Below are 26,208 nucleotides of genomic sequence, written 5' to 3'. Positions count from 1 at the left end.
CATGAGTTAATTGTGTGTCTGCCCCATCACAGTTCTGCCTACTTCAGTGCCCAAATATAAAAATATCTGCGCCACTTTTTTATGATTTGTCGGTTGATTATGTGTTGTTCAGGTAGTTTATCTGACCATCTTCAAACGATAATTGTCCCTTTTTAACATGTAAGTTAACCTTTTATTTATTTTTCTCGCCTGCGTGCGGTGGCTGGAAGCTCCAGGACAAGGCTGAATTAACAGTGGCGAGAGCAGGCATTCCTAGGAGCGTTCCCGCAGTTAGACAATCTGGGGTTCTCCCTGGAGGAGGAGGTCCCAGGACCCAGCAAGCTCCTCAAGACGGGGTCATTGATCAGGAATCTGAGCCCTTGGCCAGAGCCCAACCTGGGGGAGCCGAGTTGGCAGGAGCCTGGGCAGGGCGCGCGGCCAGTCCCCGCGCGGGCATCCTCAGCCGGGCCAGTTACCATGCGTGGTGCAGGCACCGCACCAGGAAGGCGCTCGGAGGGGGCGCTCCTTTTCCCGGGGGGCCCAGCAGGTGGGGGCACGGCTGCGGTACTCCCGACAGCTCCCCGGCCTGCGCAAGCTTTGACTGTGACCACCAGCCTCCTGCAAAGGGTCAGCTGGGGCCAGCCGGGCGGGATCAGTGCCGCCGCGGGCGCCGCGTTGGAGCCACTAAGTGTGGCGCTGGAATGCTGGGTGCGGCTGCCTTACCAGCTTCCCAGCCCTTTCCAAGGCAGGCGCAGAAAATAGACTTGTGGTTCTTGCCTGTGCTAGCCGAGGGGTGGAGGTGCTGCGGGTGAAGGTGGCTTGGGGAACTGGGGAACCCGGCAGTGAGGCCGTGGCGAGAGCAGTCCCTCTCCCTCCCTGAAGGCAAACAACCCCCTCAGGGAACCAGGAGAGAAAGATGCAATCCTATCTACCTGTTCCCAGTATCTCCGTGGTCTTTTCCTGCAAGGGAGGGCGGAGGGTAGTTTCCGAGGGGATGTGGACTGAGCTGGGCTGGGACCAGGTTTCCAGCTGTGCTCAGCAGCATCCTTGCTGGTGGACAGAGACCTGTGCTCACCGGTCCATCCCTGGGATGCAGTCACCGGCCTAGGAGAAAAGGAGGAGGAGCAGACCCCACTACTGCACCAAAGTTGTCCTGACCAGAATTACTCACCTGCAGTGGTAAATTCAGGGGCTGCCTTTGCATCCTGCTCTTACTTGGCCTCTCAGCAGACTTCAGCTCTGCGTTCCCCTCCATCTTTTGAAACACTCCTTTGGCTTCCATAACAGCCTTACACCTGGTTTTCTACTTTCTGTTGTTTTGTATTTATTTATTTGTTTATTTATTTTAATAGAGACAGGATTTCACCATGTTGGCCAGGCTGGTCTCAAACTGTCGATCTCAGGTGATCCACCAGCCTGGGCCTCCCAAACTGCTGGGATTACAGGCGTGAGCCTACACGCCTGGGTTTTTTTTTTTTTTTTTTAAATGGAGACATGGTCTCACTCTGTCACCTGGGCTGGAGTGCAGGGCACAATCATAGCTCACTGCAGCCTTGAACTCCCCTGGCTCAGGTGATCCTCCCACCTCAGTCTCCTCAGTCTAATTGTTAAAAATTAGAACAATTTTAAATTGTAGTTAAGAAAAAGAAAAAAATGAACCCTACCATCTGGGCACAGTGGCTCACACCTGTAATCCCAACACTTTGGGAGGCTGAGGCAGAAGGATCCCTTGAGGCCAGAAGTTTGAGACCAGCCTGGGCAACATAGAGAGACCCTGTCTCTACAAAAAATACAAAAAATAGCTGGGCGTGGTGGCATGTACTTGTAGTCCCAGCTACTCAGGAGGCTGAGGTGGGAGGATCACCTAAGCCCAGGGAGGTTGAGGCTGCAGTGAGCCATGCTTGCGCCACTGTACTCCAGCCTGAGCAACGGAGTGCACAGTTCAGTAGTGTTAAGTATATTCACATTGTTGTGCAATCTTCAGAACTTTTCTTCTTGCAAAACTGAAACTCTATACCCAAAGAACAACAACTCATTATCCCCTCTGCCCCCAGGCCCTGGCAACCACCGTTCTACTTTGTTTCTATGAATTCAACTACTCTAGATACCTAATTTAAATGGATTCATATGTTTGTGTTTTTGTGACTGTCTTATTTCACTTAACATAATGTCCTCAAGGTTATAAGGTTCTCTATATATTTGGGATACTAATCCCTTGTCAGACAGATGATTTGCAAATATTCTCTCCCATTCTGTGGATTGTCTTTTCACTTTCTTGATGATATTAACAGCATAAACATTTCTATTTTTGATGAGATCCAATTTATCTGTTTTTTTCTTCTGTTTCTTGTGCTTTCAGTGTCATATCTAAGAGATCATTGCCTGATAGGTCGTAAAGATTCACACCTATGTTTTTTTGAAGAGTTTCCTAGTTTTAGCAGATTTTGGCTGTTTTTTTTTTTTTTTTTTTGAGACAGTCTCACTCTGTCACCCAGGCTGGAGTGCAGTGGCGTGATCTCAGCTCACTGCAACCTCCGCCTCCCGGGCTCAAACAATTCTCTTGCCTCAGCCTCCTGAGTACCTGGGATTACAGACGTGCTTCCCCATGCCTGGCGAATTTTTGTATTTTTAGTAGAGACAGGGTTTCACCGTGTTGGCCAGGCTGGTCTCAAACTCCGGACCTCAAGTGATCCACCCTCCTCGGCCTCCCAAAGTGCTGGGATTATAGGCGTGAGCCACTGCGCCCGGCTGAATTTTGACTAATTTTTGTGTACAGTGTGAACTAAAGGTCATGTTATTCTTTTCCATGTGGATATTCAGTTGTCCCAGCATGATTTGTTGAAAAGACTTTTATTTCCCCCTAAGTCTTGGCATTCTTGTTGATAGCTTCTGTTCTTTGTGTACCCACTTTCTCTGGTGCAGTCTTACTAGCTCCCCTTCTCACTTATAGGCCAGTAACTCAGAAATTTATCCCTCCTGCCTAACCCTTTCTTCTGAGCTTCTTAGTCATATACAGTTTGACATCTCCACTTAAATGTCTCTCACACACGTTCAAGGCTGAACTCGTGACTGTTTCTTCCAACTAGGCTTTTCTTCTAGTCCGTTTGTACCTCGTTTAGTCTCAGCATAAGAGCCCACTATCCTACTCACTTAAGCCAGAAATCTAGAGTCATACTTGACGCCTTCTTCTTTTGACCTCTCATCCAATTCATCACCACGTCAGATCGATTCTATTTGGAAATACATACTCCGAATCCATCCCTGCCCCTCCATCACCACTGCCACCCCGTCCAAGACATCATCTCTCTGCTGAGTTACAGCCTTTCACCTGATCTCTCTCCATGGAAAATTGTAAACACAACAAAGGATGAGAGTTGTCCAGTGGATCCCCATGTAGCCATCGCCCAGCTACAATAACCAACAACACGAGTCATTCCTGTTTCATCAGTATTCACCCTCCACTCCCCGCCTCACTTCCTTGGGATTACTTTGAAGCAAATTATTAACACACAAAGTTGATAATATACTTTCCTGTTTAAATCTCCATATTGGTTTCCCATTGCTTTTAAGATAATGACCAAAGCCATTATAGAGGCCCATGGGCCCTGCATAATCTGGCCCTGCCAACCCCTCCAGCCTTGTTGCTTACTACTTCGCTGCTCACCTCTGCCCTCCAGACCCAAAGGCTCTATTTAGCTTCCTCACACATGCCGTGCACTTCTGGCCTTGGGGCCTTTGTATATGGCAACCCCTCTACAGTGACCCTCTCCACCCAGCATCCCCCTTCTCCATTTTGCTAGCATCCCTTGGAGCGCCAATGCTGTGCCTCTTCAGAAAAGGCTTCCTTGCCCTCCATGGTTGAGTCAGGACGCCCTGATAGAGGTCCCTCCTGGGATGGGGATTCATCTGACCACAGAGGGCCAGTGGCCATCTGCAGTTTATACAGTTCCTGGCCTCCGCTTTTTTCCCTCAGACAACATTTGTTGTCCCTCCTGGGCTGTGACTTTCTCACCCCTTTGCAGAGGAGTCACTGAGGCCCAGAAAGGAAGAGTGGCTTACTCAAGGCCCCTCAGCAATGAGAAGCAGTTTCAGGCCTGCATCCTTGTCTTCCTATCCCCAGCCCCAGGCTCTTTCAGGACCCCAAGACCCTTCACACTATGGTCCTGAGAAGAGCCTGATGGATCCACAAAGCCACAGTGATTCTGAGGTGGGTGTCCCAGGGTGGTTGGGGCGGGCTATCTGGACAGTATCCACGTTGGACAGAACTGACTTGTCCCCAGAGTAGCCACAGCCCCTGGCAGCCCTGAGTGGGGGCGTCTGAGTGGCTCACCCTGTCTGTGGCCCCCCAACTCAGCAGGCCTGGCCAGAGGGTGGCCAGCAAGAGCACAGGGGCGCTCTGTTCCTTAATGAATGCAAGTCTGTTTTTAGACCTGAATGACCAGCTTTTTGTCTGGAAATGGCCAAGCCCCAAGTGGCCTGCCAAGAAAAAGTGGTCTATGAACAGACCCGGGGGTGCCAGCTCAAATAGATGCCGCTGCAGCAGCGGGCATGATGGGACGAAGCCAGAAGCCAGCAGCCAGCAGGGCACTCTTTGCAGGGCCGACTCTGTGATCTGGCTTGTGCTTTGTAGGAAATCCTGGACATCCCCAAGAGGAAAGCTTCCCGGTTTCAGCTGTTTGTCCCTGTCTGTCTCCGTGGCGACTGTTCTCACTGCACAGGCCTTTGATTTTTGGGCAGGAGCGGGCAGCAATTGCTGGCCTTTAACCTCTGGTGGAGGGAGAAGAAGAAAGGGAGGGACCCTGAGCGTGGCTGGGCCAGAGCTGTGATCGGGTCGTGCCCCCGAGCCCACGGCAGTGGGAGGCAGTCACTGGGTGTGGCCCAGGTGTAGAGAGGGCCTTGCCGCAGCTGGTGCCTTGGACTGTAGTCCCAGTGGAAAGATTCAGGCATGGAGGACACATATGGAGCTTTCTGGGTGCCTTTGAGGCCCAGTGGTGCCCCCATCTTCACTTGCGTGGGTAGATGCCCCTCTAGGTATCCTCCAAGGATGTGATGGGACAGAGGCTAACACAGCGCTCAGTGGCGCTAGTGGGGGATGTGCTGCTCAGTGGGCAGGGCTGTGAGTGTCCCCAGCCCCACCCCAGACTGAGTCAAGACCTCCTGCAGATCCTTACAGTAGCCCTGATGATCTGCAGGTCACAGAGGGGATTATTTTTTTCTCTGCTTGCCATTTTGTAGAGACACAAACACATAAGGAGTTAATGGGCATCCTAGGGGAGCAGATCCTCTTCGTGCTCTCCTAGACTGGAGGCCTGGCCCATGGCCCCCTGCTTCTCTTTCTCTGCCTCCTGCCACCTCTTCTCTCGCTCTAGAGCCAGTCTCCGTGGCCACCCAGAGGTTCTGTTCTAGTGTAGCTGCAGCGTGCACCTGCCTGCTCTCTCTCTCCTGTTTCCTCCTGGCTGTACACCCCCACATCGCAGATTTCCCAGTTAGGATTCCTTAGGAAGGGAATCTGACAGGCTGGCTCATCTTTTCACTCTAAAGAGGCTGCTGGTCAGCTTGCGATGGCTTTTCCTGGGCCTGGAGCACACCATGGTTCCACTGGCTGTGGCCAGAGTCACTTGGTAGGTCTTGGGAAGATAGGCCTTTGGCCCTCCACATCCCCCCTTCGTCTCAAAGCTGCTACAGGCAGTGATGGGAGAGCAAGCCTGTTCCTGTCCTGGGTGTTCTCAGAACCCTTCCTGGAAGAAGGGATCGTGGCGAGGTTGAGTTCCTGCCCCTCTGGAGCCCGCTGCCAGGAGAGCTGAGTGGAACCCCAACTCATTAAGCCTCACCCCCTTACAGTCAGTGTGAGACTCAATTATGGGATTTTTCTGCCCTCCTCCAGTCAGTGGAAAGGACAAAGCAGTTGTCCTAGATATGGAATGTCACCTGAGAAAATAAAAAGGGAGGTGCAGCTTCTATGAAAGTGCAAGACAGCAATAATAACATTATTTTTGCAAAAGAGGGAAATTACCTTTTATCTTCAAGTTTCAGCACATTGACGATGAGCCTGCCTCTCTCCACAGAATCCTAGTTTGCCATCAGGAAAGGTCTTGTCAAACCCAGTTTCTGACTGTGTGTGGGGACTGTGGCCCTGAGAGCACATAGGGAGTCTCTTGGGAAGGACACAGTGTGGTTCAGAGCTGGCCTCTGCCACCTGGAAAAGCTGGTCTTGTGACTTCCGTGGTACAACCTAGGAAATGGGCCCTCAGGCCTTAAACAGATGAAGGGAATCTTATTGACAGTGGGGTCCCCTGCCTTGCCAAGGAAGTTCCTGAAACTCAAGAGGGCCAGGGTGAAGAAGGCTCAGGAGGGTCAGGACCCCAGTTGCAGAGCCCAGGCAGGCAGATTGGCCTCGGAGAGAAGCCACAAAGAAAGGAGGGGTGGGGGCAGGGTTCTTCCTGTGCTTTCTTGGTTGGCTGGGGGTTTCCAATCACTTGGGAACCTTTAAAAGCTAAAGCTGGCCAGGTGCGGTGACTCACGCCTATAATCCCAGCACTTTGGGAGGCTGAGGCGGGTGGATCACCTGAGGTCAGGAGTTCAAGACCAGCCTGGCCAACATGGTGAAACCTCATCTTTGCTAAAAATACAATAATTAGCTGGGCATGCTGGCACACACCTGTAATCCCAGCTATTCAGGGGGCTGAGACATGAGAATCTCTTTTTTTTTTTTTTTTTTTTTGAGACGGAGTCTCGCTCTGTCGCCTGGGCTGGAGTGCAGTGGCCAGATCTCAGCTCACTGCAAGCTCCGCCTCCCGGGTTTACGCCATTCTCCCGCCTCAGCCTCTGGAGTAGCTGGGACTACAGGCGCCCGCCACCTCACCTGGCTAGTTTTTTGTATTTTTTAGTAGAGACGGGGTTTCACAGTGTTAGCCAGGATGGTCTCGATCTCCTGACCTCGTGATCCGCCCGTCTCGGCCTCCCAAAGTGCTGGGATTACCGGCTTGAGCCACCGTGCCCGGCCGAGAATCTCTTGAACCTGGGAGGTTGAGGCTGCAGTGAGCCAAGATTATGCCACTGCCCTCCAACCTGGGTGACAGAATGAGACTGTCTCAAAAAGAAAAAAAAAGAAGCTGAACATACACCTGCCTTATGACCTAGCACTTCTAATTCTAAGTGTTTACCTACAGAAGTGAATACTTGCGTGCACAAGACTGGTAATAGAATTTTCATAGCACTTTCGTAAGAGGCAAAAACTGGAAACTGCCCAAATGTCCATCAGTAGTAAAATGAATAAATAAATTGTGGTATATCCATATTTCAAATGCATTGCTGAGTAAAAGCAGACAAGTATGTATGGTATGATTCCATTCATGTAAAGTCCCAAAATAAGCAAAAGCACTCTGTGGTGCTGGAAGTCACGATGATGGTTATCCATGGCCAGGACGGTGTGGCCAATGAAAGTAGAAGAAGCAGTGGGTGGTTCTGGGGGCCTTGTTCCCAGGTGTGTACTCATTTGTGAAATGCATTGAATTGTACATTTATTTCACATGTGCTTTTCTGTATGTAAATAATACTTCAACAACAATTTAATAAATCTATAGTTATTTAAATGCTATTCCCAGATATTCTGATTTAACTGGTTTGAGACAGCTCAGGCATCTTTTTTTTTTTTTTTTAAAGGACTGCAGGCTGAGCACAGTGGCTCATGCCTGTAATCTCAGCACTTTGGAAGGCTGAGGTGGGAGAATTGCTTGAGGCCAGGAGTTCCAGACCAGCCTGGGCAACATAGCAACACTTTATCTCTATAAAAATAAAAAATTAAAAAAAATAGCTGGGCATGGTGGCATACACCTGTAGTTTCAGCTACTTTGGGAGGCTTAGGCAGGAGGATCACTTGAGCTCCAGGAAGTTGAGGCTGTGGTGAGCTGTGATTGCACCACTGTGTTCCAGCCTGGGCAACAGAGCAAGACTCCATCTCTTTTAAAAGAAAAAAAAAAAAGCACTGCAGGTGATTCTAATACGCACCCAGCCGGCTACACTTTAGAGCTAAAAGGAGAGTGTCCTTTCCCCCTGAAGTAGGAGGTGAGCTGAGTGAGAGGTGAGGGTGGAGTGAGGAGACCTTGTCGGGAAGATCTGGAGCAGCCAATGGGGGGAAGAGTGCTAGGTCCAGCCTACTGAGCTCCAGTTTGCAAAGTTCTATCCAGGACAGATGTCCACGAAGTTTCCTGTCCTTGGACGGCTATTTCCCTGGTTTCTGGTTTGTACTGTCGGGGCCTGTTGCCATGATGTGTTTTTGTTTGGAAGAGAACAGTGTTGTTTTCAGGTCTGCTTGGAGCTTGCTGGGGCCGAGCGTCCTGGCTGGCTGCACAAGAGGGTGGAGCTGTCTTTGGCCTGGCCTTGAGAAGAGTTGGCAGGACCCACAGGGTCCACAAGAAGTCAGCTTGGGAGAGTGCGGTTACCTCCTTGAAGGAGTAGATGCCCAAGGGGACCACCCCACCCCAGCTGTGGGGAAGGCCCTGCCTGTGGCCACGCAGGCCCGGCTGAGGTTTGTGCTTCAGCATCAGCCACAGGCTTGGCCACGCCAGAGGCTTGGAAGAGTACTGGAGGGAGGTTTGCCCTGTGGTTAGGAAGGGCTGGGAAGTCTGGGGGAGTGTTGCCAGGGCATGGCCCGCCCAGGGGCGTGCAGCCCACTGGAGACAGGAGGGACCCAGCCTGTGCTTTCACCCAAATACTCCATCCTGCCCAGGCCCTTTATTCTTTCCTTGCGCCTCGTACCTCCCACCTGAGTTCCTCTTTGATCAGTCAACCACCCAGGGCTGAGCACCTTGAGGTACCGCGCCAGAGCTCCTGGAGGGAAGGGCCCTGCTGTGGGGGACCCCGTCAGCTCCTGTCCAGCCTCTCCCCTCCTTTCCTGCTGGGTGTGTCATTCTCTGTGCTCCCTCAGTCTTACTGCCTTGCTTTTTCCTCTCCTTCTCCCTTTTGGGGTGTTATCTCTCTTTCCCTCTCTCTCCTTCATTCATTCAGCAAACACTGGGTGCTGGCTGTATGCTGGGGATACAGAGATGTACGGGACATGCCCTTGCTGGAGCTCACAGTCAACTGGGGGACACAGATGTGTAAACAGACAAGCACACTCTGGTGTGGTAAGTGCTGGGGCAGCAGCCTGCAAGAAGCGACAGTGGACCACAGAAGAGGGAGAGAGCCCCTCTGCTGGGGCAAACCAGGGAAGGCTTCACAGAGGTGGTGACATTTCACCTGGGGCTTGAAAGATGACCGGGAACTCCCCAGGTATATAAGCATGAGAAGGGTAAGCAGGTAAGCAAGCAAAGCATGTAGGTGTGAAGGGCTGCTGTGGCATGGAAGTGAAGGTGCTGGGCTGCACTGCAGGTGAGGGAATGACCTGGGTGAGGTTGGAAAGCGGGAAGGTCTGGGAGGTCAGCTGAAGAAGTGACAGGAAGTGAAGAAGGAGCATCAGCAGGAGAGTGGCAGGATCAGACCCGGGCCCTAACTGGCCCTCTGGGCAGTGTGCATGTGGGAGAGAGGCAGGCAGTGTGTACCCGCACAGCTGGAGGCAGGTTCGGTCAGGGAGCTGTTGCCAGCATCTGGGAAAAGGATCGTGGACTGGGCTTGCGTGGTGTAGCAGGAATGAGAAAAGAGATGGTTTCATGGGTTATCTCGGGGGTCGGCGGGGAGGACCTGAGGGCTTGACTGGCTGTGGAGGTGGGGAGAAGAATGAGTGGAGTATTCTGGCCTGGGTAACTGTAGGGAGGATAGAGCCTTTCACAGACACTGGATGCCAAGGAGGAAGCAGGCTTGGGGGTCTGCTGCTGAGCTTACATGCATGGACGCATCTAGATGGCGGGGTGTGAAGCTTGGGAGGGTGTGGGTGTCAAGCTTACAGAGTTAGACTTGGGAGTGACTGCCTGGTGTGGGTATTTGGAGCCCAGGGGAGGTGTGCAGAGCAGAGTGCCTGTATCAGGTGCACCACGAGGCCCCTAGACTCCTGCGTACCTGGGCTCCCACTCATTGCCCTCTCCTCTCCTGCCCGTCTCCCCATTCTTGACATCTCCTTGTGCTGGTGCCATTCTTGCCCTCTGGCAGCTTCTCAGGCTGAGGAGCTCCCTACCCACCTCATGATGCAAAAAGGGAGTATTTTTGCTGCCTGGGGCTGGAGAGCAGGCAGACACCTGCTGTGCCCCCTAGGGAGGGGCCTTCCTGCCTTCAGACCAGGCTCAGCTGGGGGAAGGGGCCTCATCAGAGGATTTCCAATCTTGTGTACCCCCTTTAATGTCAAAATACTGCCACTCCCCTGCTCCACACCTCTCCTGACAGAAATTAGAGTTTTTTTGTGGCTTCTAGGACTCCTGACATGAACTCCACAGCTGGGGCGTGGGGACGGGACGGGACGGGATGGGACAGAGCGGGAGGAGATATGGTTCACCACCCACAGGGCATGAACACCAAGCGTGAGAAAAAGTCTGTGAGTAGAGTCTACAGTGGCTGCCCGCAGGGTGGGTGACCAGGCTGAGCCCTGTGCTCTTAAAGCCTCCTCCTTGGCCCTCTGGGTCGGGGCCCAGCTGGTCACTGGCTGTCCCCTGCCTGACTGGTTCTGCTGGTGCATGCTCAGTGACCACTCCGGCCTGTACTTCTTCAAGTGGCACTACTCCCATTTCTTTATTTTCATTTGTCAAAATAAACACTACAGGGGAGAAGATACAACTATTTAGTGGAAAGTGAACTGAAGATTGTTTTGAGAGCACTGCAGGTTTACTCATTTTGGCCATAGGAAGGGTCTCTGAGCCAAGAGCATTATCAGCAGAGAGACAGGAGGAACTGGCTTCAATGGATAAACATAAAGGAGTGGCTTGTAACCATCCCCTTGATCACGTGTAAAGGAGTTGGCTTTTTTTTTTTAAGACAGAATTTCACTCTGGTTGCCTAGGCTGGACTGGAGTGCAGTGGTGCCATCTCGGCTCATTGCAGGCTCTGCCTCCTGGGTTCAAGCGATTTTCCTGCCTCAGCCCCTTGAGTAGCTGAGATTACAGGTGCCCGCCACCATGCCCAGTTAATCTTTGTATTTTTAGTAGAGATGGGTTTTCACCATGTTGGCCAGACTGGTCTTGAACTCCTGACCTCGGGTGATCTGCCTGCCTCAGCCTCTCAAAGTGCTGGAAGCCTGCGTTCAGATCAGGCTCAGCCACCACGCCCAGCCAGGAGTTGGCTTTTAATTTAAAGAGACTTGAGAGTTGGCCGGGCTTGGTGGCTGAGCCTGGTCTGAAGGCAGGAAAGCCCCTCCCCAGAGTTGTTGTGAGCGCCTGCTGCATGCTCAGCACTGGACTCAGGGGATTCAGTGAAGGACTAGGCAGAGTCTGTGCATCTCCAGGGGCTCACAGACTCTGAAACAGTGTGACAGACGCTGAGAGGAGACTTCCCATCAGGGTGCTGTGAGTGAGTATCTGAAGCAGAGACTCCTCACCTAGGCTGGAGGAGGGCTGAGGGAAAGCTTCTCTCCCTGAGAAAGTCATATTTGAACCTAAGGATGTATTTGGTTTAGAATCCATGCAAAGACATGATTATCTATGCAAGATTAGATAATCCATGCAAGATTATAATTATACTAGTTTCTAAGGCTCAGCTTCCTTTTCTCTAGGAACCCCACTGTGAGTATTTCAGATCTGTGCATCCTCTGAGCTCCTGCTGTCCTGAGAACTTGAGTCACACTCTCAAGCAACAGGCTCCCTGCCTCTGAAATCACTGTCTAAGCTCCTTCCCATTGTCATCCCATTCTATCCCTCGTCCATCCTTCAGGCGAGAGTGCAGGTTCTTTGGAGCTGAGCCTACAGGAATTTTCCCTGGCGGCCCCATGGATTGACTGCCAGGCTCATGCTGTAACGGCTCAGTGGTCTAACTTGTATATGCTGCTCCTCCAAGGACTGTCCTGTGAGAGGACTTAGACCAAGTGAGAAACATACATGGAAGAAATAGATGGAATCTACCACACAGTAATTACACACAGACACAGCAGAAATACCACAGACAAAAGAGAAATGACAAATTGGGGAAAATATCACAAAAATGATAAACTAAGGATTAACATTCTCAATAAAGAATTTACAGGTCGGACATGGTGGCTCATGCCTGTAATCCCAGCACTTTGGGAGGCCAAGGCAGGTGCATCACCTGAGATCAGGAGTTCAAAACAAGACTGGCCAACATGGTGAAACCCCATCTCTACTAAAAAATATATATATATATATATATACACACACACACACACACATACACATATATGTATACACACACACACACACACACACACACACACATATATACATTAGCCAGATGTGGTGGCAGGCTCCTGTAATCCCAGCTACTTGGGAGACTGAGACATGAGAATCGCTTGAACCTGGGAGGTGGAGGTTGCAGTGAGCTGAGATCACGCCATTGCACTCCAGCTTGAGTGTCAGAGCGAGACTCTGTCTCAAAAAAAAAGAAAGCTAGACATGGTGGCTCACACCTGTAATCCCAGCACTTTGGGAAGCTGAGGTGGGATGACTGAGCTTAGGAGTTTAGGACCAGTCTGGACAACACAGTGAGACCCCCCTCTACAAAAAAATGAAAAACAGCCCGGCGTGGTGGCGGAGGCCTGTAGTCCCAACTACTTGGGATGCTGAGGTGGGAGGATCACTTGAGGTCTGGAGGTTGAGGCTGCAGTGAGCCAAGACTGCGCCACTGTACTCTAGCCTGGGCGACAGAGTGAAACCCTGTCTCAAAAAAAAAAAAAGGCTGGACACGGTGGCTCATGCCTGTAATCCCAGAACTCTGGGAGGCCAAGGCAGGGGGATTACAAGGTCAGGAGTTCGAGACTAGCCTGGCCAATATGGTGAAACCCTGTCTCTACTAAAAAATACAAAATTAGTCGGGTGCAGTGACACACGCCTGTACTCCCAGCTACTTGGGAGGCTGAGGCAGGAGAATCACTAGAACCCAGGAGGCGGAGGTTGCAGTGAGCTGAGAACCCACCACTGGACTCCAGCCTAGGCGACAGCGAGACACCATATCAAAAAAAAAAAAGAAAAAAGAAAAAAGCCAGTAAAAATTTATATAAATGAAGAAAGAACTTCAATACAAACGAAGAAAGAATTTCACCTGTGAATTGTCTATAAGACAATGAAATTCCAGTGGTTAATAATTATTTGGAAAAAAGTGTTCAACCTACCAGTAAGCAGAAATACAAACGAAGACAACGTATTTTCACCTATCAGATTTGCAAAGGTGAGTGAGAGACAATATCCAGAGAAGGGCCTGGGCCGGGCGCGGTGGCTCAAGCCTGTAATCCCAGCACTTTGGGAGGCCGAGACGGGCGGATCACAAGGTCAGGAGTTTGAGACCATCCTGGCTAACACGGTGAAACCCCGTCTCTACTAAAAAATACAAAAAGCTAGCTGGGCGAGGTGGCTGGCGCCTGTAGTCCCAGCTACTCGGGAGGCTGAGGCAGGAGAATGGCGTAAACCCGGGAGGCGGAGCTTGCAGTGAGCTGAGATCCGGCCACTGCACTCCAGCCCGGGCAACAGAGCAAGACTCCGTCTCAAAAAAAAAAAAAATAAAGAAAAAACAGAGAAGGGCCTGAATATCGGGAAACAGGCACGCTCATATCGTGCTGATGCCTGGGTTAACTGGAATAGCATCTGTTCATTCTTTTTTTTTTTTTTTGAGATGGAGTCTCGCTGTATAGCCCAGGCTACAGTGTAGCAGCGGCATCTTGGCTCACCGCAACCTCTGCCTCCTGGGTTCAAGCAGTTCTCTGTCTCGGCCTCCTGAGTAGCTGGGCCCACAGATGCCCACCACCACAACTGGCTAATTTTTTTGTATTTTTAGTAGAGACAGGATTTCACTATCTTGGCCAGGCTGGTCTTGAACTCCTGACCTTGTGATCCGCCTGCCTCAGCTTCCCAAAGTCCTGGGATTACAGGCATGAGCCACCACGCCCGGCCTGCATCTGTTCATTCTCAACCCACTAATTTCACTTCTGAGAATCTATCCTAGGAATGGACAGTGAGTGACATGGGAAATTCTCACGAAATCAGGGTAAGCCACAGAAGTAGGGTACACAAATTATAGATTATATAACCATTTATATAGGTTATATGTTTATCATACATTTTTTCTTTGGGTGATTTTTGGGGAATCTTTCTTATAGGTGATTTTGATCTTATATTTTTCATATTTTCTATAATGAGCTTTAAAAATCAAGGGAAAAAAAAAACCTCTGTGAAATGTGACATGATGGAACCAAATAAATTCAGAAATCAACTTTGAGAGTCAAGTCTCTAATTAAATCTGTCACTTCACAAGACTGTTGTAGGTATATGTTGATATGTGTGGCAAAATCCTCTCTAAGGTTGAGGACAGAAGTCATCAGGCCACATGGCCATGGCTGGACTGATTTTATGGGTGAGGTCACTGGCTGTTCACTGTAGTACCAGACACAGACTGTCCCTTGGCAGGACTCAGTTTCGTAATCTGTACAATGGTATGGTGGGAGGGGGTGAGGCTAAATCCGTCTCTGAGGGTCCTGGCAGATCTTAGGCTGATGCAATAACTCTATTCTTGAAGAAGAGAACTTTGGCTGGCCTCAGTCACAGAGCGGAGTGTGACTGAGCACTGAGATTTGTAGGTTCTAGGCTCCAGCTCCTAATCTGTTGTGGGACCACTGCACATGACCTTGTTACCTGTTCCTGACCACCATACTGCCCCAGTGTGGCCGTGTTTCTTGGCCATCCTCTCTCTCTTGGTCAGCCCCTGCGCCCACTCAGTTGGAGCTGGTTTGATGGCTCAGGCTTTATTGATGTGAAGCCTGGAGGAGTGTTTCTTTGGAGGAAGCCAGGATAACGATTCTTTGGAGCGTTTAGTGGAGGCAGAAACTCAAAGGCCATTGGAGAGCCCTACCTGCCCAGGGAGAGAGGATCTGTTCCCTCCCATGCTGTCCCTCAGGGACATTTTTGAGATGGTTTGGCTCTCACCACCAAGCTGTCCTGACTGTTGGAGGTGACTGAGGCCACTTCCTGGTATAAGACGGCTCCTCTCCTCCTGGCCACACTCACCTGCAGGCGGACGGGCGTCCACCTCCCACACCTTCAGCGCATTAGCTCCTGAGCTTTGTTTGATAAGGCCTCCTGTGCTCAGCCTCCTTTCCTGCAATCTGATGGTTTACAGTCATGCTGCGCGGGTACTTTGGACACTTTTGTTCTCGGCATAAGCAAGTCTCAGGGTCCTCCCTCTCAGTGTGCCTCCTCAAGGGTGGGGCTAGAGGCCTCACTCAGCCTGGCCTACGAGCTGCCTGGCACTGGAGATGAGGTAGATAGGTTGATTTTCCTCCCAGCCCAGGCATAAGCAGAACTTCTGGCTTTTGGGAAACATGCTATGTGAGACCCCCAACTCCATCAGCCGTCCCAGAACCTCTGCCTGCGCCGCTACCTCTGAACTGTGACATCTTCAGTGTCACCCTCAATACCAGGGCCAGTCTTGGGTGGGGGACAGAGGCAGCGGCCCTGGGCATGGTGGGGCTGGTGGGGAAAGGTGTCCTCATGAAGCCCCCTTCCTGATGTGGGCCTGTTTTTCACTAGCAACCAACAAATGCACGGAAAGACAGCTTCTCTGAACAGTGCTGTGCCCTGCAAAGAGAAACCAGACAGAGTTGAGGAGCCCCCGGACTACAGGTGAGGACCCCTTTCCCAGTCGGAGATACACACAGATTTGGGGGTGGGAAGCCCTCAGGAGGTGACCTGTTTGTAAGAAGACCTCAAGGCTAAGCCGGGCCCCTTTGCAGGTTTGTGAGGTCAGGCACAGGCTGCCCCAGGCTTCTTCCTCCCGCCCCTCAGGCCTGTCCCAGTGCACTGGGACCTAGCAGAGTCCATGCTTCTCGGGTTTCCAGCCTCCTCCCTGCTCACCTGTGCCCTGGGCCAACCCAGACAAGGCAAAGGTTTACCTTTTTTCTCAGCGCCATCCCCCTCTCCCACTGTGGTAGCCTCAGTCAGGTCAGGTGAGTCTGTGCCAAGCTTCCCGCAGCAGAGCTTAGGCCACAGGGAGGAGGCGGCAGAGAGGGCAGTCCTGCTGGCATCATGGCCTGCGGCCAGGCCCCGGAGCTGTGAGTCTGACACCTTCACCTCACCCACACCCCAAACTGGTCCCTATTTCGGCACTGCCTGCTCCCCTGCTTACCCCTTGGCCAGAGAAATGGGACAGGGTCTTTGACACCCAGGTGGGCAGCTCCTCAGCATCTCTGGGAGACTGGGCGCACCTCCTGGAGATGCTGCTCACTCGCATCGGGGAAGGTGGGCCCTTGGCGACCCCTCCCTGCCTCCCGCAGTGCCCTCCCCCAGGGATGAGCTGTATAGCTGTGTGCTCGCTGTACTTGTCATTTTGCTGTGTCCCCTAGAGAAGGGCCCTAGTCTCCGATCTCTGCCCCAAGCTTCTGGCTCAAGGCCAGGGCAGAATTGGCACTGAGTACGCATGGGCAGGACTGGGGTTCCTTGTCCCCAAAATGGAATGTCTCCTTTGCAGTCTGCACTGGCCAGAAGGCTTGAAGGGTGAAGAGATAAAGAAGTGTGGCCGAGAAGGGGTAAGTCTGGAGGCTGACTTCTCACTATTCACCCAGGAAGGGGTCCTGGGCTGCCAGAATTCAGTGACTTTTGGCGCCTTGGCCACCAGGCCAGTCATCAGGAAATCAGGAGGCCTGAGTGGGTGTCCCCCTCTGCTAATACAAGCTGCCTGTCAGGACCAGCAGCACCAGGAGACAAGCTGTGCTTGGCACACAGCCCTCCATACTCACTGGCTGCTTACTAGCTGCCTCATGCTAAGTCCCCAGCATGGGCCGGGGGGCTGTGGCATTTCCTGTTGGCTGGAGCAGGGCCCCTTTGGCGGTCTCACCTCCCAGGGCTTCTCAGACGCAGCCCGTGTGTTTGCAGATAACACTGAATAAATACAACCAGCAATACCACAAGCTGTTTAAGGATGTTCCCTTGGAGGAAGTGGTTCTCAAAGGTGAGCTGTCTCCCTAGTATAGCTGGGTAGGCACCCAGAGTGCCTGGGGCCAGGGGCCTCTGCTCTGGAGCCTCCAAAGCATGACTTAGAAATGGGAACTGGCTGTCCTTTAGATGCGGACCACTCCCCCAGAATGTGAGAAGACTGGGCTGGTTTGGGACATAGCATTGCATTTTTGAAGGTTTTCTTGGGGAAACGTCAGGGCTTCGGAATCTTGTGTCTGTTCTGCTCTTACCGGTGACTTCTTCCCTGCTCTGGACTCTCACTGAGCATGTGGGGGCATTTGCACAATCAAGGCCCTCAGGGCAGAGCAGAGCAGGGAAAGGTCAGGGATTCTGCCTGAGGTTGTGAAATTGCAGGCTCGGAGATCAGGGCAGGAACTTGCCTGGACCCTCTGGAGCATGGTTGGAGAAGGAAGAAACATCCAGCAGGCTGGTGGAGCGGAGGGGCAGTCAGGAGAAGGACCCTTCAGTGCTGGGGAATGGACTGTTTGGGGTTTGGGGTCTGTGGTGGGGAAGGGGGAGTCTGAGGAAGATGGGTCCTGAGGCTGGACTCTGGACTCCAGAGTGTGAGGACCCAGGTCCTGGGGCTTCCTGGGCTGACCTTGCTTATGGCCATTTTCTCTCCTGTGACATCCTAGTGTGCTCCTGTGCCCTCCAGAGGGACCTCCTTCTCCAGGGCCGGCTCTACATCTCCCCCAACTGGCTCTGCTTCCATGCCAGCCTCTTTGGCAGGGATATCAAGGTAGTAATGAGTGGTAAGGGCTGCCATGATCCTGTGAGGGGAGAGCCAGCCTCATGCCTCAAAGTCATGCCTATCTCTCTGCATGCTGGGCCCCGGGTGAAGCCCCTTGCTGATGAGCAGCTTCGAGGCATCCCATCCAGTGTCTAGGAAAGTAGTCCTGCCCCTTCTGAAACAGGGGCCCCAATGTGGACCCCACATCTGGCCTGAGCTGGCCTGAACAGTTCACAGCCAAATCATTCTGCCTCTGGGTATTTCAGAAATGCTTTGAGAATCAGAGCGGGATGTCACATTTAGGGGGAGCCATAGTTGTGGCCAAGAAGTAGCCTATGGAGCTCCGTTACTAGAGTATGAGATTTGCCAGAGCCACCATCCTTGGCCTCCTGGATAACAGGGATCATACCTATGTGACAGCCAAGAGTGACACATCCTGCCAAGGCTGGGGCAGGGTGGCAGGCACAACCGGAAGGGGAGCCTGAATGAGAAGCTAGAAGGTTCAGACACTTCCCCACATGGGGCCAGGCTTCTCCATGTGGCCATGCTGGGCTCACAGCTGGGTCCCTATACAGGGAGCAAAGGGACCATGTCCTTGGGGATTAGTCCTGAGAGAAGCATCCCTTTCCCTATCAGGTCGTCATTCCTGTGGTGTCTGTGCAAATGATCAAAAAACACAAGATGGCACGGCTCCTTCCCAATGGACTGGCCATCACCACCAACACCAGCCAGAAGGTCAGTGCACTGGGCCGGTGCTTCCTTGTCAGTGTGCTGCTCCCAGCCCCAGCAGCCCACAGTCTGACTTGGGCACATTCCCAGGTCTTTATTTCACCCCACCCTGCAGCTCTCCAGTACGTATTTCAGGCCATACAACAAGTTGGAAGAGAAGCTCCTAGGCAGAGCTCCTATTGGCTCTCACGGCCTGATACTCCTGTGGGCCTGTGCCCAATCTAGGAGGGGGCTGGCTGGCACAGCAAGGGGTCTCATCTCACCCTCTTGCTGTTTTCTTTCCATATCCCAGTATATCTTTGTGTCACTGCTCTCCCGGGACAGTGTATATGACCTGCTGAGGAGAGTCTGCACCCACCTACAGGTATGGAGCTTGGGAGCAGGAAGGCCAGGGAGGTCTCTCAGGCCTGGATGCAGGTGGACAAGGGTGTTGGGGGAGGTTGCCCATCTCTCCAGCATAGGGAACGGGGCAGGGAGAGGGGAGTTAAAGGCTCAGGCTCAATGTACAAGAGACAGTACTTGGATTGTGCGTCTATGCTTGCAAGCATGTCTTTGAGGCCAGTGGGCCCCCGTGTGTCCCCATATACAGATGCCCCTTGTACATGGGCTTATGTCCCATAAACCCATCAAAAGTTGAAAATATCATAAGTCAAAAATGCACTTAATAGAGGTACACATGACCTACGGAACATCATACCTTAGCCTCACCTCAAACATCTCAGAATGCTTTCATTAGCCTAGAGCTGGGCAAAATCATCTCAGACAAAGCCTGTTTTATAATATAACTTATTGAATCCTGCACTGAATGTGAAAAACAGAATGGCTGTATGGTCCCAGCACTTTGGGAGGCCGAGGCAAGTGGATTACCTGAGGTCAAGAGTTTGAGACCAGCCTGACCAACATAGTGAAATGCTGTCTTTACTAAAAATACAAAAATTAGCCGGGTGTGGTGGCAGGCACCTGTAATCCCAGCTACTTGGGAGGCTGAGGCAGGAGAATCACTTGAACCTGGGAGGAGGAGGTTGCAGTGAGCCGAGATTACGCCATTGCCCTCCAGTCTGGGTGACAAGAGCAAGATTCCATCTCAAAAAAAAAAGACAAAAAACAAACAACAACCAGAATGGCTGTATAGGTACTTGAAGTACGGTTTCTACAGAAAGCGTATCACTTTTGTACCATCATGAAGTTGAAAAATCCTAAGTGGAGCCATCGTAGGTCAGGGACCATCTGTATGTCCAGGCCCTCACTTGTGCTTCCTTAATGCACAGATAGGAACGTGTAGCTGCTTCCCAACATGCCCTGTGACTCTCTCTGGCCTATGGTGAGGAAGAGGGGAGAGGTGGGGCAGCAGGTGGGAGAGTAAGTTGCCTGGAGTTTGCCTCTCTGCTCCAGCATTAAATAGAGGGTCCCCTACAGACCCTGGGAGCTGGGCTTTACCTGACACAAAGGGGCTTATCTGGAGGTAAAGCTCTCTTGGAGAGAGCTGATGCTTCCTCCTGCCTGACCTTGCCTGTTCCAGACAGACGAGTGACTGCTTTCCCTTTCCTCCTCAGCCTTCCAGCAAGAAGAGTCTGAGTGTAAGAGATTTTCCAGGGAAACCTGAGTCTCTGGTGAGAGCTGAAGCTGGGAGCAAAGACTGCTGGACTAACAGTGCCTGGAGCTCTGAGGCTTCTGGGCCTCCCAGGGGGGGCCCACAATGCAAATGCAGAACTGGGGCACCAGGCTCAAGAGCCAGTGGCTATATTATGCCAGGGCATCTCCTAAACTTGCTGCACCATAATGCAGACCCACCAGGACCTCGGCAGATAGGCTTTCTTTTTTCTTTCTTTTTTTTTTTTTTTTGCAACACAGCATGTTGCCCATGCTACAGTGCAGTGGCAACATCTCAGCTCACTGCAACCTCCAGCTCCTGGGTTCAAGTGATTCTCTTGCCTCACCCTCCCAAGTAGCTGGGATTACAGGCACTTGCCATCACACCCAGCTAATTTTTATATTTTTAGTAGAGATGGGGTTTTACCATGTTGGCCAGGCTGATCTTGAACTCCTGGACTCAAGTGATCCACTGGCCTCCACCTCCCAAAGTGCTGGGATTATAGGTGTGAGCCACCGTGCCCGGCCAATAGGCTGATTTTCTGAGTAGAACAGAAGTCCAAGCCCCACAACACTGGCCAGGTTGGGTTGCACACCTGTACAGATGCAGGGCCAGTGGCCCATCCTCTTTTCTTCAGCTGAGTCAAGAGGGCCTTCAAGGGGATAAAGATGTCCCTGGGAACCAGGTGCAGTGGCTCACGCCTATAATCCTAGCAATTTGGGAGGCCAAAACAGGAGGATGGCTTGAGCCCAGAAGTTCGAGACCAGCCTGGGCAGCATAGTAAGACCCTGTCTCAATAAAAATACAAAAAATAGCAGAGCATGGTGGCACATACCTGTAGTCCCAGCTTCCCAGGAGGCTGAGATGGGAGGATCACTTGAGCCTGGGAGGTTGAGGCTGCAGTGAGCCAAGATTACAACACTGTAATCCAGCCTGGGCAACAGAGACCCTGTCAAAAAAAATAAGAGATGTCCCTAGGGCAGAACTCCAAAGACTATCCTTGTAGAACCCAGACAGACTTATTTTAGATTTGCCAAAGATCCAGAAGTTTCCTTTGGCAACTGGGGCCCTGGGTAGGCAGAGCTGAGTTTCTAGGGCAGGGATGGGGTAGAAATGACCCTAGGGTGTTTGAAGACTCCTTCAGTAACTATTAGTGGTTAGCCAAGCATGTGATATGCATAATACCATATGCCGGATAGAAGGTGAAGTTCCCATTTTTGTGGATGGGGACCCTAAGTTCTTCCTGCTGAGGTTAGGGCTTGGTATAGGAGCCAGAACTTATCCTACCTAAGACGTGTTGTGCTGAGCTTTCTTGGCCTCAGATCTGAGCATGTATCTGGGTTGCCTCACATCTAAGATCCCACTGTGGTTCTACACTAGCAGTGTTCAAGGACATCGTTTCCTGGCAGAATAGCTAGTCACAGCAAGGGATTAGAGAGGAGAGGCATATGGTTGCTGTAGCAACTGCCCTCCCCACTTGTACCTGCTTCCATCCCTGGCTAGGCGTCTATATTTGGTAATATCTGGAGAAAACTCTGATAAACCTGGTGTGGGCTCCTTAGGGCAAGTGAGTTCCCAAGGGCCATGGTAAGATAGCTTCTCCTGTCTTACTGCAGGAAGTCCTCATCCCTGAGATGAAGTGGAGAAAGGTATGCCCTTCCTCCAGGTCCCTGTCTCTACCAGACAACATCCCTTGTATCCCTCCAGCATCTGTGGACTCCACAGACAGTTTCTTCCCCTCCAGGAAGCCTTCAAGGTCTGGTAAGTCCCAGGGGGGCTTGTCCATGGCAACTACTTGCAAAAGCCAGACTTTCTGTCTTCCCAGTTCCATATAAAGGGCTCACCACAACCAGCAGGGCTTCTGAGAGCTGATTTTTTTTTTTCTTTCTCCAAGTCCATATAGAAAAATCAAGAACCCAAGTAGCTTCAGAAAACGGCGGGAAGTGGGCATGGCCCATGCCGGGCTGGGGTCCTGCCTGCCCTAAGAAGATGCCGAACTGCTCTCCCACTGCAAAGAATGCCGTCTATGAGGAGGATGAGCTGGAGGAGGAGCCCAGGAGCACTGCGGAGCTGACGCTCTGGGATTACCGGCTCCTCAAAGTCTTCTTTGTGCTGTAGGTGACTATACTGGGGAGGGGGACAGACCCACCTGCATGTCTAGGTGTTTGAAACAAGGGCCTTGGAGTGTGGGGAGTTCGCTATTCAGAACCGGGAGGAAGGTTCTGAGTCAAATTCAAGCTCTTGGGTAGTATTTGAAGGCCATGTGGCACGCCCTTCTGTAGCAAGAGAAAGGATCTCCAGTTTTTATTCTTGAAACCTTGTAATTTAGGGTTAAGACTATTTGGTGGAGAGGGGCAGGATATGGACATGTTGAAAAGAGGAAAATCTGCATAGGATTTGGGAGAAGGAGGGCAAGGAAAATTGGAGAGAGGGAGGAAAAGCATGGCCTCTCCACTGCCCACCACTAGGGTAGCTTCTGGAACCCCTGACTTGTCTCTACTTCTGTCTAAGGACCAGTAGAGCAGTGAGCATCATGGGAAGTGACATGAACAGCCAGCCCCTGTTTTCCCTCACCTTAGCTCATCAGCCTCCTCTGGCTCTGCTAGCCGGGTTTTGACCATCAACATCAGCACCTGCTGGGGGGAATGGGCCCAACGCCTAGGGGGTCATCATCATGGCCTCCCAGAGGAGGCACAGGAAGGACCACAGTGGCTAGTGAGAGGGAGGGTAGGATGACTGTTCTGGCTGTCTGGCCAGAGCTCCCTCCAGGGCTCAGCTGAAGGGCCCAGAGCTCTAGCTGGGCTGTGAGGACACTTCCATACGGACGAGTCTCAAGACCCTTACACGGCCTCTGGGAAGAAAGATGCTGAGGCCTGAACTGGCTGCAGGACAAAGGGCTCTTTAATTCTTCCAACTGCAGGGGTAGCTTGGTTCCCACTATTTGTGGTGAACTTCCAGAAATGCTCTTTCTGTGGAAGAAATATTCAATTCCATATTGTCCCTTTCTCCAGGATCTGCTTCCTGGTCATGTCCTCATCCTATCTGGTGTTCCGTATTTCTCGGCTAGAGCAGCAGTTATGCACCTTGAGTTGGAACGGCCCAGTCCCTGGGCACAGGTGAGGCCTTTTCTCTTCCTAATACTTTTGATATTGAGGGTTGAGGACAGGGGCCAAGAACCTCAGGCCAGGCTGCCTGGCTGGACTTGGTCCTGTTTTGAGCTGGCTTCTGACCCTAAGCAAGGTTGGGCAGCGTGCAGGGTACATCGGTCCCACCCGGGCCCACTCTTGGGGGAAATAAAGTTATCACTGGCCCTTCTGCCCATGTCCATCTGCCTTCTGGACCCTTTCCTTGACGTGGACATCTTTCCTGTGTGCAGGTAACAGCCACTTGGCCTTTGTCCCCATTCCTTCTTCAAGAAGAATGTTCTGGGTGCTAAGTCTCCACCAGTGTGGTTTACAGTGCTGCTGTGCTAAGACTGCCTATGAAGGAAAACATTCCAGATCCCTCCTCCTCCCCGCAGCTCTTCTCCTCCCTCTATGAGAGATCTGAAGTACCTATTTACAAAGTATCTGGCTTCTACGATTTTTGGACTCAAACAAAAAGCCAGAGTTTTTGGAACCAACTGAGGAATTCTGTACACAAAGCTTCAGCAACCACTTAAATGAGAAAGAAAAAAAAAAACCACAAAACAACAAACTGGGTCCTTGGAAACAGTTCTGGCACACAGGCAGAACACTGGAGGCCACCTCAAGGGACAGAGGCCATGCTTTCATATTTGGAATGTGGCTCTGCCACACAGCTCACTCCCATGGTGAGGTCAGAGGTCAGAACACAAACCACCCATGTGGGCTCTGCTCTCTCCCAACACTCTGTGTTCCCACAGGGCTTCTCTGCGGGCAGCCAGGCACCTGTCAGGCTTGGGCAGGGGCCTGCTGAGAAGCTGTGAATGCAGAGGGGAGGGCTCACGGCCAGGATTCCAGCCAGAGATGAATTTCCATGCTCTGGGCCGGGGCTCTGTGCCGGCCCCTCATGAGGTGGCTGGCTGCATTACGGGGAGATGTTGCCTATGACGGGGATGGTGGCAGGGGCTGTGAAGAACAGAGGTACCCAAATGCTGTGTCCTCAGCTGTCACTTTCTGGTGAGACAGGTGGAACGGGGCCTTTGATCATTGTGGTCACAAACCTGGTACTGGGTTTTGCCCTTGTGTGTTCAAACATGTCTAAGGTATCCCAAGCCCTGGAAATAGGGAAGGGGAGGGTTGGAGGCTTGCATCTGAGGTCTTGCTGTCTACTCCCTGCCTGCCTGCCCAGATCTCAGGCATGGCCAACAGCAGCCCGTTTGGGGGGCTTGTCTGGGCAGCTGCGTGTGATGGTGTTGAGCCATCACAGGGCAGAGGTCACTGTGTCACCCCTGTAGTCATTGGGTTGCAGGCCTTGGAGGAGGGACCTCCACTCCATGGGGCCTATTCTCCATTAAGGTGAAAGTATCCACTGTGGGCCTGGAACAGTGCAGGAACCAGGCCAGGGGGTCTATCTCATACCTCTGGGGACAGGAAAGGTAGAGGATGAGGAGCTTGGACATGATGGTGGTTTTGCCTTGGATATTCCTCTTCCTCTATCAAGGCCTTCTCTTCTTCTCTGTGCCCCACAACTCTGGCCTCATCACCCTGGGACTCCCATCTGCTAAGATAGTGGCTTTGGAGGTTCTGGAAGGGCCTTAGTGAGGAGGCCAGAAGTATCAGGGAAAGTTGCTGGTGATGGGGTGGGCAGTGTCAGAAACAGCCACTGTTTTCCCCTCTTCAGACACTGAGGGATTAATCAGGGAATGAAATCCAGGTGGAAATTATTTATTGTGGAGCAGACGACTGTCTGTCCTGTTTATGACAAACCCAAATGAGGACTGGAGGGACTACCAGTAAGTAGTCTCTTCATGCTCTCCCCATCCCAGTTTTTAGGATGAAACAGCCGGGCCTTTTGTGTTGCTTGCACCAAATCTCTATGTCTCAGGTGAAACTCACTGGTCCATGAACGGCCATCCTTTTTTTTTTTGGAAACCGCCCCTTTCACCTTTTCATCAGTCTTTTTTAGGAAAATAACCCTTCTTGCTTCAGCACTTCTCCCTGGTCCTTGCTGAAAGACAGATAAAAATCCATTCTCTGAGCCTTGCTAGGTTGTCAGAGGCCATGAGAAGTGCCAGTTATAGGTGGATGTGCCAAGATGCTGGCGAACTTGGTCTTCAGGTATACTCAGGCTCAGAAAGGGCAAGAGCCATGCTGCAGGGTAGGTGACTTTGGAGGTGCACTTGGGGCCCAGGGCTTTGAGTGGTGTGGGTGTGCCTGTCCCTCCGGATGGTGCTCTGTTTCTCCCTGTTGTCCCCCTACCTGGTCCTCTGGGGCCACCGTGCCTTCTGCTGTGTGCATTTATAAACGATGTGTATTTTATATAGACCTGCTTGCGTTGGCTAATGCTCCTCTAATTCCCTGAATTTGGTTCAACCACCCTTGGGCTGTTTTGCTATGGCCTTTGCCTTTGAAAATATTTTAAAATAAAAAACTTGATTTTTCTAGTGTACGATGGTATGGAAAGTTCATTTTTATCCTCTGACTACTCACTACAGGTACTCTTACTGACATACTCAGCCCCCAGGAGACTGATGGAGCCCAAGTCATTCCTATAGTCCCAAGTACTCTGCAAATCTCAAAGGACTTTAGCTGAGCTGACTTATACCTCAGGCGTATGGCGAAGAGGGAGGATGGCCACAGCAAACCCCCACAGCCCTCTGCCTCTGTCGGGTGGACACTGGGAATACTTACCCATTTTCTCTGAGCAACTCCAAAGCAATGTCCCTGGCTCAAACAGGACTATGCTTCTGATTCAGGAATTGACGTATGGAGTTCAGAGCCAGAGGGCTTGTGCGGCCTTTTCTATGACCCAGAGTCTACGTAAGGAGGTAACATTCCAATGTGGGCCATATCACCTTTCTTCTTTCTCCCTGTGACGCCCCCTCTAGTAGTGATTCATTCATTCAATAAATATTATTGAGCCAAGACTACATGCCAGGTACTAAGCTGGGCACTGGAGCCATGAACATGACAGGCATGTCTGTGTCCCATGGAACTTAACTTACATTCCATGTACAGGTAGATTCC

General features: G+C 51.7%; 1 protein-coding gene across 1 annotated transcript in view; it reads left to right on the top strand.

The window, feature by feature from the left end:
• GRAMD2 (GRAM domain containing 2) overlaps positions 1–25,630 on the top strand; it is a 34,774-nt gene extending 9,144 nt beyond the window's left edge. The window contains exons 2-12 of the mRNA XM_011953819.1: positions 15,588–15,680; positions 16,525–16,582; positions 16,929–17,004; positions 17,645–17,748; positions 18,376–18,474; positions 18,761–18,832; positions 20,022–20,078; positions 21,676–21,820; positions 21,963–22,173; positions 23,071–23,175; positions 23,436–25,630. Coding sequence (XP_011809209.1) covers positions 15,588–15,680; positions 16,525–16,582; positions 16,929–17,004; positions 17,645–17,748; positions 18,376–18,474; positions 18,761–18,832; positions 20,022–20,078; positions 21,676–21,820; positions 21,963–22,173; positions 23,071–23,175; positions 23,436–23,439 — 1,024 coding nt within the window. The 3' untranslated portion in view covers positions 23,440–25,630. The remainder of the gene's footprint in view (positions 1–15,587; positions 15,681–16,524; positions 16,583–16,928; positions 17,005–17,644; positions 17,749–18,375; positions 18,475–18,760; positions 18,833–20,021; positions 20,079–21,675; positions 21,821–21,962; positions 22,174–23,070; positions 23,176–23,435) is intronic.
• Positions 25,631–26,208: the final 578 nt, after the last annotated feature.

This window comes from Colobus angolensis, unplaced genomic scaffold, assembly GCF_000951035.1.
Source record: "Colobus angolensis palliatus isolate OR3802 unplaced genomic scaffold, Cang.pa_1.0 Scaffold372, whole genome shotgun sequence".
Taxonomy (NCBI): Eukaryota; Metazoa; Chordata; class Mammalia; order Primates; family Cercopithecidae; genus Colobus; species Colobus angolensis.
This window is presented reverse-complemented; position numbering and strand designations above follow the sequence as displayed.